This window comes from Bidens hawaiensis, unplaced genomic scaffold, assembly GCF_021521415.1.
Source record: "Bidens hawaiensis isolate Kalapana, Puna unplaced genomic scaffold, B.hawaiensis_p1.1 tig00070620_1, whole genome shotgun sequence".
Classification (NCBI taxonomy): domain Eukaryota; kingdom Viridiplantae; phylum Streptophyta; class Magnoliopsida; order Asterales; family Asteraceae; genus Bidens; species Bidens hawaiensis.
In genome coordinates, this window is record NW_027502407.1 from 30,464 (window position 1) to 43,366 (window position 12,903).

Below are 12,903 nucleotides of genomic sequence, written 5' to 3' on the forward strand. Positions count from 1 at the left end.
TGGGAGAGCGCCATTTAGGCGTTCCAGGGCCTGCACGTAGTCTGGGTCCAGGTCGACAACTCCGCTGTTCCTTAAGATGTGATTCTGTAGCTTCCAAGACTGAGCCCTCGACGCTACAAAAGCGTAAACCCCGACATCATGAGCCGAAAGAAGGCCTAAACCCCCTAAGCGCATCGGTAAAGATGCAAGTCGCCACTGAAGATCACCAAAGAACGGGCCTCCACATACAACTATGTCTTCGATGGCTTCTCGTAGCCCCTTATCAAAACAGGATACCGCATCATCCTAGTTAAATAAACAAAATGCCAATGGAAAATTAACATAGATAAAAGACACGCCACTCTCTCTATCCATAAAAAGACACAAATTAATATTAGAGTAAGGACAAACATTATAAAAAACAAATAATTGTAGGTGTAATTCTTCCGTACAAAATCATGGCCACCTAGCTTTCATAAATACAAAATCGTGAATTTTAGAGCACACTAGGTTGAAGAAGACATATAGTAAATGACAAAAATACCCCTGTTTTATAAACTTTTGTGTGATTTACACATTCATACATACATATTAGATACACATATATTGTTTGTCTTAATGTGTTTATTTAGTGCTTAAAAGGATTTTGTGTGTTTTTGTTTTGATCATGAAATATGTAGCACAATCTTTAACTTGTGCAGGTTGAAGAAGGCTTAATGTGAATGACGAAAATGCCCCTGAAGACGAACGCAGACGAGTCGTATGCGAGTCTTTCGAAGGCGAAGAAACGAGAAAAACTTATGGATTTGATAGAAAGGAAAAAAAGTGGGAAACGACAGTTTCCTAAAGAGCGCGATACGATCAATATCAAGAGTTATGAGAAGGAAAGTTTGAAACGAAAGAAGTTAAATTCACATTTTTATAAAAAGTTGTTTCAAGTTCGGAGAAAAAAAGTGAAAGTTTCAAATTATGTAAATGACACGCCTGCTGTGGGATCTTGTTCGGGTACCTGACATAAAAAACACAGGTGATTTGGTTAATGACATATTTGTTCATACATTAATATTTTTATTATTCATGTGTTATAAAGTTGTTTTAAATTCATAGGAAAAAGGTGAAAGTGTGGAATGATGTTAACGATACACCTACTGCGGAATCTTGTTTGCGTAAAAAACAGAGGTGATTATGTTAATCACATATTTTTTCATACATTAATACTTAATTATTCATGTTTTATAAAACTGTTTGTTTGTAGATTATGTTATGAACAACGATGTGGAGCGAGTTTTCTTCGGTCTGCTATAAAAGACAAGATCCAATCTGGTGTGTATTCTGTTTATTTAGCTCTACATTAAAACAGTTTTATTTTTGGTATAGTCTTTGTTAATGATGTTTCTAATTAATGTCATTTAGTGTTAATATTCACTGATGGCCATTATATACACACACAACAGGCTGCAGTGAGTTGGCTGATAATCAGTTCGAGGTCTCAACCGAAAGACATGATCATATGATTCCTTATGTTAGAAAGCTTCTTGACCACCGGAACAGAGGTCAAAATGCAGTCATCTTTGACGGGCCGGTGAGATTTTTGGTTTATTTTTCCATTAAACCATATTAATTATTTTAAATAAATATAACATTAATTAATTGGATATAGCAGGAGCGGGTAGTTAAGGTGGTGTCTTTTGTATCATCGTTGTTGGATAACACGATGAAGCCTATTCTAATAATATCAGCTTCTTCCGGTGCTGTTTCATTGTGGGAAACCGAGTTTTCAAAATGGCCAAAGTCGGCTGTGACATACAAAGGTGGTCACTATATTATCACCATTAGAGATTCAGAATTTCAAGTTGTTTTATCTTCTCTAGATGCCATTGCTGAGGTACTTAATTCTTGATATTATATGAAACCGTCTCAAATTTATCGTGTGGAAATTATATTCATTTTGTTATTTTGCAGGACTTGGAGTTGAAAATGCTTAGTAATACTAAATGGGAATTGATAGTAATAGACGAGAGCCAATGCCCCGTATATTCAACACATTTAAACAAATTTCAGAAGCTTATGGCTGATATGAAACTGTTAACAGTTACTGGCGAGTCAGGGGTATGTTTCTCACCTTTCTTTTATTTCAAACGGGTCAATAGGGAACGGGTCAAATTGGTCAAACGGGCTGAAAGGCAACTTAAGCCTGTCTTTAGTCCACTAATTCTCAACAGATGTATGTGGGCCAATAATAATAATAATAAAAGCTTAAAAAAGGGAAACAAGTCAAATCGGTCAAATGGGCTGAAAGCCAACTTAAGACTGTCTTTAGTCCATTAATTCTCAACAAATGTATGCGGGTCAAAAAATAATATAGGAGATAGATAAAACGGGAAACAAGTCAAACGGGCTGAAAGTCAACTTGAGTCCATGTTTAGTCTTCAGTGCATTAAATCTCAACAAATGCATGGGGTCAACCTGGCACAGCCCGTTTTGACCTGCGGGCCCGCCACTACTGCGTGCTGCAGCCTTTGTTTTTTTTTTAAATTTGCTGATTTCAGTCAGCTGTTTCAGGATATCTTGCAAAGCTACCGAAATATCCTTTCACTCGTTGACTGCAAAAATCAAAAGATACAAACTGTTGATGCTGACATGGAAATGAACAATGATATTGACACATTAAAAGAACGACTGTCGCCATTTATAGCATTCAAGTGCACATTCACAGATCTTGACGAGTATTGGGTCCCGGTTCATCTTTCTTCAATGCAAACCGAACAATATTGTTCAATTTTAGCTTCAAATTCGGGCAAACTCTCCGCATCTTCAAGAAAATCTCCACTCCGTGATATTCTCACTCAGATTCAAAAGGTTCTCTTTTTTTTTTGGTAATGTTTCGCATTCAGTTTGGTAAATGCTTATTCTTAATCTGTTTAATAATTATTTTTGTAGTGCTGTGATCACCCGTTTCTTGCGGACCCCACTTTGCGTAATTCATCGAAAGAAGGTTCTTTAATTGATGATGATCCATTGGCTGCTGAAATCAATGTCAGTGGCAAATTTCAAGTTCTTGACAAGCTGCTGCTAGAGATTAAACGATGCGGTTTGAGAGCACTCGTTCTGTTTCATGCAAATATATTTTTTAATTTTTTTTAGTTATTACATACTCACCATACATATTTTTTTTAATTTAAAATTTTTTGTTTGTTGATTGACAGTCTGCAGTGAATGCAGAGAAGATATCAACCGGGCATTTTTTGGATGACCTTGTTCATCGAAGATTTGGCGAGAATGCATATATCCATATCCCAGTGATTACTGTTAATTACGCACCTGCAAAGAAAAAGGAATCATTAGAAAAGTTCAACAATGCAGAGAGTGAATGTTTCATTTGCTTGTGTGATTACCGCGCATGCCATTCAAGTATTCGGCTTTCACGCCTCGATGCGGTCGTATTATTCAACAGCGACTGCAACCCGTCAACTGACATAAGAGCTCTCAAGAGGATGACCGTTGATCCGCATCGTGACCGGTTACATGTTTTCAGGTTCTATTCAGCATTCACTGTTGAAGAGAAAGCACTGATTTTGTCAAACCAAGGTACACCTGTTGACTGTTATTTTCGATGGAGAGCTTGCCACCGGCTGCTAGGATGGGGCGCCTCTTACTTATTCAGTAAGCTCCAAAGCTGCACCGACACCAAACATCAGTCGTTTATAGACGATTTGGTTCATGAGATGTCATCCCTGTTGAGGAACATGGGTGCCAAACCGGGCCCCACAAAACGTTCAATCATATCGCGAGTTGTCACTCCCGTTGAAAGTATCTTGTTATATGGTGAAACTGAAAACCTTACAAATGAAAGTTTATCTATTGATGATTACTTGATCGATAACAGACATTCTGTTTTTTGGAATAAGTTGGTCAAAGAAAGTCAACTTGGACGGGTCCAGTTATGTGACAGATTGTCTCGGAGAGTTCCAAAGTCAAACCGAAACATGATTGAAGATGCAAATGCAACCTCTCCTTCTTTCCTAAGATCAATGCCGAGGAGTAGAAGAAAGTTGGTTAAGAATGTGGGAAGAAAATGGACCAGTTATATTTATTAATATTAAGTAACCTTCATATCATATATATTTGATCATTTTTATTGTTATTTCATACAGGGACACATACACCTTTTGCCACTCATCAACCATGTGAGACTGCTACACCTTCAACTGCTTTGAATCCCGGAACAAATGAAGGTCAACAAAGTCAAACTGATCAGCCACGACCACATACTCTCGAAACAGAAATCGAAAGAATTCAAAAGGAGCGAGAGAAAATCGCGAAATCACATTAAGAAAAGTTTTTTGTTTTCTTGTAGTTATATTATTATTATTATTATTAATTTATGGATTATAGGATGATATAATGATGTTGTTTAAATGCAGGAATCAATGCTTCTTGCGGAATGTGAAAAGGAGATTTTAAAGATACGCAAGAAGTATGACGGATTGATTCATGACTCGAAGACGTGTTTAACAAAAGAAGATACGGTTCTCGAAGAGTATGAGAAGCTTGTTAATGCCAATAAACTTCTTGCTGAGATTTTGTCACAACATTGGCAGGACACTCCTATTCTAAAGAAACCACAAAAAGGTATCAAATATAATATAACTTAATTGGTTTCAAGAACATTATTTAATTAATGTTTTGTTTCTTTTAATTACAGAAACTAGCGCGCTTAACATTCTTACAATCCCTGCGTCTGCACTGGTTCGGCCCACGAACCTGTGTTTGATCGGTGGTCCCACCACACGTATCCCCGGACACAGTTTAGGCGGGTCAGGAGCACGCTTTGCAGCCCCTCATATAAGGTCAAACCCGTAATTGTTTGCATCACTTCATAACCGGCCTGCCACTGGTGAACCGTCGGTCAACTAACCAAACAGTTGACTTTTTCAAGTACATAGACTGATTTTGTGAGCTTGCAAGTGTAAGTGCTAAAAGGTGTTTTTGGTAGCATTTTAGTAGGCACATTCATTGTATATGTTGCAAATATGCTTGCTTACAAACATTAGGTGTTTTAGAGATAGTCAACTAAGTCAACGGTTGTCGTTGGGTGAGTTAGTTTTGTGAAGTGGCTTACTGTTATTAGCAGTTGAGTAACTCCTTTGGGACTGACTATGAATAGCCATTATGTATTCATTCAGAATTATATATAATTACTTACATTCATACTAATTATTTGACTCTCTTTATTTTAATTTTTCATGGTATCATACAAGTTGTGTATTTATTAACTGAAATGGACTTGAATTGACCAAATGCTTTATGACCCATGTTTAACACACTTCTTCTAATAACTGAATTAACTGAACCGTTTAAAACCGAAATATTAGTATGGATTTGATTATGCTTACTAGTATTCTGTACTTTGAATTAAAATTCAATCTAAATTTTGTTTTAAGTTTTTAAATACAACTAAGTATATTGGACCTATGCGTTGCAACGGAACGTTAAGTCGTACCAAAATAGTGGGCCCATAATTTAGGTAAACCACAGTGTAATTAGTTTTAAATAATAAGTACAAAAACAAATATATATATATATATATATATATATATACACACATTTTGTGCGTTGCGGTGGATGGTAACTCAGTCGGCTTTGGTATACTCGTTATAGCTGAAGAGGTATGTACCCGCCTCAACACCAATCAAGGCGGGTCAACCCACAAGATAAAGACATTAAGGCACAAAGCCAAAACCTAGGCGCATGGCGCATGCATCATATGCTCGCGCATCACATATGCGCGCAGCGCATCAACGCGCGGCGCATATCACATGCTCTTGCGCATCACATATGCTCGCGCGTCGCATATGCGCCCGGCGCACCATCGCGCGGCGCATATCACACGCTCGTCCATATCACACTTGCGCATGAAATATCTGCGCGTGAGAATAAAAAGAAGACTTCGCGCATCCTCAGGATGGGCGCATATCACACGTGCACATAATCAACCTCGTCCTTATCCAAATCAGGATTAGGGCAACCTTGATTGTGCACGTCAGACAATCTTCCAGAAGGCATCTTTTTAAGGAGTAAGAATATGCTGATGTTGACAACGGCCAAATGAAAGGTCGACAACTCAGCATGACACATGTGCTACCACGTGATTACAACCAACGAGAAAGCGCCAGGTGTCCCAGAGGGCACGTGGCGCAGTGCGATTGGAGGAGGCCAACGAGGTTGAGCCCAACCAGTAAAAACCCTAGCACTATAAATACAGCATCAACTCCACTTTGATGACACATTCATTCACACTCAATCATTGACAGTTACAAGCAGTGATATCACATTCAATCATATTGAATCATATTCACTCACAGTCAGTTACAAAAAAGACACAGTCACATCATCAAGGGTATTCAGCGATTCAGCAATACTCTTGAGATTGACTTACCTACAAACATTATTATTCTTCTCCAAAAGATACTGATTCTCACGCCGGAGGGTTACCCCAAAGAGGACCCCTCTGTCCCTTTCTGAGGGGTAAGTAACGGCGCTGTTCATTTTGTAGGTGGAAGAACTCGGATCCAGAAGAACCATCGGTGAAATAGTTTAATCACACCCGAGGAAAGTAGATCTGCTACCAGTGAGTAGATCCACGTTTATATCACATGCTCTTGCGCATCACATATGCTCGCGCGTCGCATATGCGCCCGGCGCACCATCGCGCGGCGCATATCACACGCTCGTCCATATCACACTTGCGCATGAAATATCTGCGCGTGAGAATAAAAAGAAGACTTCGCGCATCCTCAGGATGGGCGCATATCACACGTGCACATAATCAACCTCGTCCTTATCCAAATCAGGATTAGGGCAACCTTGATTGTGCACGTCAGACAATCTTCCAGAAGGCATCTTTTTAAGGAGTAAGAATATGCTGATGTTGACAACGGCCAAATGAAAGGTCGACAACTCAGCATGACACATGTGCTACCACGTGATTACAACCAACGAGAAAGCGCCAGGTGTCCCAGAGGGCACGTGGCGCAGTGCGATTGGAGGAGGCCAACGAGGTTGAGCCCAACCAGTAAAAACCCTAGCACTATAAATACAGCATCAACTCCACTTTGATGACACATTCATTCACACTCAATCATTGACAGTTACAAGCAGTGATATCACATTCAATCATATTGAATCATATTCACTCACAGTCAGTTACAAAAAAGACACAGTCACATCATCAAGGGTATTCAGCGATTCAGCAATACTCTTGAGATTGACTTACCTACAAACATTATTATTCTTCTCCAAAAGATACTGATTCTCACGCCGGAGGGTTACCCCAAAGAGGACCCCTCTGTCCCTTTCTGAGGGGTAAGTAACGGCGCTGTTCATTTTGTAGGTGGAAGAACTCGGATCCAGAAGAACCATCGGTGAAATAGTTTAATCACACCCGAGGAAAGTAGAAGGTGACTGGAATCAAGTTGTTTTTTGGACGCATGGTGTTTGGCGCGTAGCTCTGACATGCCTTGCATTTTTGGATTTCTTTTAGCGCATCCAAGTACATGCCTGGCCAATAGTAGCCCGAGCTCATCGCCTTGGTAACCACCATGCGCGGACCAGCGTGAATTCCACAGATTCCTTCATGAATCTCCCTAATCACATAGCTTGCTTCTTCCGCATCCAGGCATTTCATGAGCGGTCCAAGATAAGAGCGCCGATACACTGTACCATCAAGTAGTTCATAATTGGCGCCATCCACTGTTACAAACGGCAATCAGATCTCATCCAGATCTAAAAAATTCAATCACCATGGTTTCTGGAGTTCGTAACGTTGATCAAGCTCTGGAGGATATAGAACGTGAGGGTGTTAACGACGGACAGCAGGTTCTGAGGGTTCCGCGTGATTATACGCGTACCACCAGCAACCGTCCCTTCGTCACAACCCCTCACGGCCAGACTGAAACTCCTCCAGATGATCACACGTTACAAAATATGGCCGGCGCGAAGCTGAAGGGACCAATGGGTCCAGAAGATGAAGCAGACGATCCGAATGAATGGCTCATAAATGAGCAGCGGCGTCTGATGGAAAAGTACACTGAAATGATCAAACAGAAGAAGCTAGCCGACCAAACACAAAGGCAAGCGATGGAGAAGCAGCCCACAAAAAGGCCGCGCGCGCCGGAAGAAGGGCATTCTGTTCACACTGCACACACAGAGTTCAGTGATGAAGAGGTGCATAGCATGAGAAAGACAAGGGATACTCATGCAGGAGGCTCGCAGCTCCGCGCGCCTGTGAACATGGCGCCAGGAGCCAGAGCAGATCCGGATTTGCACATGCCATACAGCCCACCGGTCAGAGGGCAAGTGGACGTAACCACACCCTACAGACCAGCCATCCTGGTAAAACACTCAAAGTTTACTGCGCGCATCGCGCAGGCTCCCATCCAGCACAAGACCAAGATGCCAAGTGGTCTGGGGAAATATGATGGCACGACAGATCCAGATGACTTTTTGCAAGGTTTCTATAACACGGGAAACCTAGAGAGCTGGACGATGCCAACATGGTGTCATATGTTTGCCCGCTGCCTCACGGGCGCAGCGCGAGTATGGTTCGAGAGCTTGCCGACAGGGCAAATTGATGGGTTCGAGGAACTATTAGAAAAGTTCCAGGCCCACTTCGTACAGCAGCGCAGGCACACGCGCGATCCTGATGACATCATGCACTGCATCCGCAGGAATGATGAAACGATTGAAGATTACATCACTCGTTTCAATCAGGAGTCCCTGGCAATCGGGGGCATAACTGAGCAGCTCCTGCGCGTGGCCTTTATACAAGGCGCGCGCAGTGATCAGTTACGACGAGCTCTCGTAAGCAAAGATGGTATGCCCACCACGTGGGCCAAGTTAATGGAGGCATCGCGAGTTTTCGCGAGAAATGAGAAACAGATTGCCCAAGATAGGGCAAGAGAAAGAGCGCATCAGGCTGAATCACCGCGCAGCAAAGAGAAGAGGGCCAAACAGAACTCTGTATGGTCCAGGTTGCAGCCAACAAGTTTTTCTTCCGCGGAAAAACAAGCGCAACCAAGCTCACCCCAGCCCCAAAAGGATGCTCGTAAACACGGGGAGGGTGACAAGAGGGAGGGCGGCAGAGATCCTAGCAGACCTCTGCCAAGAATATGGACTCCCCTCACTAAAACACCTTCACAGGTGTTAAGTACTGAGAATGTCCAATTCAAGCCTCCCAAGCAACTACACTACAAGGGGCCGCAAAACAGTGGTAAATATTGTGAATTTCACAGGTCCCCGGGCCACAACACCGACGCATGCCATCATTTAAAGGATGCGATCGAGAAGGATGTAAAGTCTGGCAGGCTGGCTCACTTGGTAAAAAACCAAAGAATAGAAGATGAGCAACCGGAGGGAGCCTCTGCCAACAAGAAGTACAAAAGAATCTGTGTGGCTGAGGGGGGACGACAAGGGCAGACGTCAAGAAAGAGAAGCGCGCAAATTCACGGAGATTGGCGCGAGCAGCAAGTCATCTTCCCAAGAATCAGGGGAGGCCCTTCAATAAGCAGTCCTCTCGTTATTACCACACACATTGCTCATTACGAAGTGTCAAAGGTCCTGGTGGACACTGGAAGCGAATCTGACATTATGTATGAGCAGTGTTTCAGAAAGTTAGACCCGGCAGACCAAGCTCGGCTCGAAATTGTGAACGCACCAATCTGTGGTGTCTCAAATGAGATCATACATCCCCTAGGCCAGATTCAGTTTGAACTAACTATGGGGGATGATGAGCACAAGCGAGCCGAAGTTGTCAACTTCTTGGTCTTGCCCACCACGTCATGCCACAATATGATCCTGGGTAGGGGAACAATTGCCCAATTTAATGCTGTACCATCGCCAGCGCACGGCGCATTGGGGATCCCTACACCAACAGGCGTAGTATTTGTTTACCGCGATCATTTGTGCGCAGTGACAACCACGCCGCGGGAAGGGAGAATGAAACTTCCAACGGCGGACAATGCGCCAGAGAAGTGGATTTTAAACCCAAAATTCCCCGACCAAACGGTCACAATTGGCGCTACCATCTCAGACGACACGAGATTGAGAGTGAAAAGGTTGCTCACAAAATACATGTCGGTCTTCGCGTGGCAACACTCCGATATGATTGGGGTCCCGCGAGACTTGGCGCAACACTCTCTTAACACGTTCAAGTCGGTGGAGCCAATTGCTCAGAAGAAGAGAATCATGGGGGATGAAAAGGCGAAGGCCATGAATGAGCAAGTTGAGGACTTGTTGCGCGCAAACATTATCCGCCCGATCCGATACCAGACGTGGGTAGCCAATCCTGTGATGGTAAAGAAAAGCAACGGGTCATGGAGGATGTGTATTGACTTCAAGGACCTCAACAAAGCATGTCCGAAAGACTGTTACCCACTACCAAACATCGACGCAAAGGTGGACTCCGTGGCGCCATTCAAGCTCAAATGTTTCCTGGATGCCTACAAAGGCTATCACCAGATTCAAATGGCACCACAGGATGAAGACAAGACGGCCTTCAGAACCGACAAGGGTGTTTTTTGTTACACAAAAATGCCCTTTGGTTTAAAGAATGCGGGCGCAACCTATCAGAGACTTATGGATTCGGTTTTCAGTGAACAAATCGGAAGAAATCTAGAAGTCTACGTCGATGATTTGGTGATCAAGAGCAGGGAGGAGAGACAAATGCTCAACGACATCGAGGAAACTCTTCAGCGCCTAACGGAAGTTAACATGAAGCTCAACCCGAGCAAATGTACTTTTGGCGCGGAAGAGGGGAAATTTCTTGGTGTAATGGTCACTAAGGAGGGTTTCAAGGTGAATCCTGAGAAGGTGGAAGCCATCCTTGACATGCCTTCACCATCCACCATGAAAGAGGTTCAGAGGCTGAATGGTAGATTGGTGTCAATCAACAGGTTCCTAGCGAACCACGCCAGCAAATCTACTCCATTCGTTAACACCTTGAGGAACTGTTTGAAGAAGAGCCAATTCAAGTGGACGCCTGAGGCTGAGCAAGCTTTCAATGAGATAAAAGAATGTCTCATAAAGCTGCCCGCGCTCACAGCCCCACTTCCTGGCGAAACCCTTACATTGTACTTGTCAGCTGGAGATCGCGCCATTGGCGCAGTATTATTGGTGGATCGCAAGGGGATCCAAACGCCAATATACTATGTGAGTCGAGTGCTCACAGACCCTGAGACGCGCTATTCCATCATGGAAAAATTAGTTTTGTCACTAACACACGCGTCGCGCAAGCTACATAGATATTTCAATGGTCATCCTATTGAAGTACTGACTGGTTACAACATCCAGCAAGTCTTGCGACGTCCCGCGCTCTCCGGAAGGCTGACAAAGTGGGCGCTGGAATTAGGTGAACACACGATCACTTATAAGCCCCGTCCAGCAATAAAGGGTCAAGTTTTGGCGGATTTCATCACGGAAATCCCAGAGGGAAAGATTGAAGAAGCTCAGCGCGAGGTAGACCCTCCGCGACCAAATGATGAAGAAGATGTTTGGAGGCTATTCACTGATGGAGCCTCCAACAGCGAAGGGTCTGGCGCAGGTCTCAAACTGGTGGACCCTGATAATCATGAATATACTTATGCTATCAGGTTGGACTTCAAGAGTACCAACAATGAGGCTGAGTATGAAGCCCTGCTGGCTGGTCTGCGCATCGCGCGCAAGTTTGGGGTTAAAAGACTAGAGGCGCATGTTGATTCTTACTTGGTAGCTGCTCAGGTCAACGGCCTATATGACGCCAAGGAGAACACAATGCCTCTGTATCTAGAGCAGGCAAAAAAGCTCGTTGAGCAGTTTGACTTCTTCAGAATCATACACATCTCGCGAAGCGAAAACAAGTCCGCAGACGCGTTGAGTAAAATGGCATCAACTAATTTTGATCACTTTGGCAAAGATGTCAGGGTGGAAATAATGAGCAGCCCGTCAGTGCAAACGCAATCGGTCCTGGTAATTCATACAACTCCTTCATCCTGGATAACTCCAATAATGGAATTCCTGAAAGAGGGGAAGTTACCGGATGATCGCGCACAGGCGAGAAAGATAAGACACAAGGCGCAGAACTATGAACTACTTGATGGTACAGTGTATCGGCGCTCTTATCTTGGACCGCTCATGAAATGCCTGGATGCGGAAGAAGCAAGCTATGTGATTAGGGAGATTCATGAAGGAATCTGTGGAATTCACGCTGGTCCGCGCATGGTGGTTACCAAGGCGATGAGCTCGGGCTACTATTGGCCAGGCATGTACTTGGATGCGCTAAAAGAAATCCAAAAATGCAAGGCATGTCAGAGCTACGCGCCAAACACCATGCGTCCAAAAAACAACTTGATTCCAGTCACCTCAGCATGGCCTTTCCACAAATGGGCCATTGATATTGTGGGGCCCCTGCCGCAAGCGCAAGGGCGGGTGAAATTTTTGGTAGTGGCGATAGACTATTTCACAAAATGGGTTGAAGCCAAGCCACTAGCAAAAATCACAGCTGAGGCGATGAAGCAATTCATCTGGAGCCACATCATTTGTCGTTTTGGCCTTCCTCTGGAAATTGTGAGCGACAATGGCAAACAATTCACTGACAGGAAGATATCAAGCTGGCTCAAAGAATTGCACATCAACCAAATCTTCACGTCCGTCTACCATCCTCAAGGGAATGGCCAAGTGGAGCGCGCGAATCAAAGTTTGCTAAATGGGCTGAAGAAAAGATTGGAGGGAGAATCCCATTCTTGGGTCGAAGAGTTACCTAATGTCCTGTGGGCGCACAGGACATTAAGCAAAACTAGCAATGGCGAATCCCCGTTCAGCCTAACCTATGGGACAGAGGCTATGATCCCAGCGGAAATTGGATGCCCATCCCATAGGGTACTCATGATG

At 43.5% G+C, this 12,903-nt stretch overlaps 1 protein-coding gene across 1 annotated transcript; it reads left to right on the forward strand.

Moving 5' to 3' along the window:
* Nucleotides 1-2,619: 2,619 nt before the first annotated feature.
* On the forward strand, nt 2,620-4,312 carry LOC143605658 (helicase protein MOM1-like). The gene is made up of 4 exons (XM_077081689.1): nt 2,620-2,838; nt 2,920-3,096; nt 3,186-4,062; nt 4,134-4,312. Exons 1-4 carry the CDS (start codon nt 2,620-2,622, stop codon nt 4,310-4,312), a joined length of 1,452 nt encoding a protein of 483 aa, XP_076937804.1.
* Nucleotides 4,313-12,903: the final 8,591 nt, after the last annotated feature.

Excerpts from the sequence above, each read along its gene's own strand:
- LOC143605658 (XM_077081689.1), top strand. The coding sequence starts at position 2,620 with ATGGAAATGAACAATGATATTGACACATTAAAAGAACGACTGTCGCCA. Across the intron at positions 2,839-2,919 it reads TTCTCACTCAGATTCAAAAG|TGCTGTGATCACCCGTTTCT; the intron begins GTTCTCTTTTTT and ends TTATTTTTGTAG. Across the intron at positions 3,097-3,185 it reads GAGCACTCGTTCTGTTTCAT|TCTGCAGTGAATGCAGAGAA; the intron begins GCAAATATATTT and ends GTTGATTGACAG.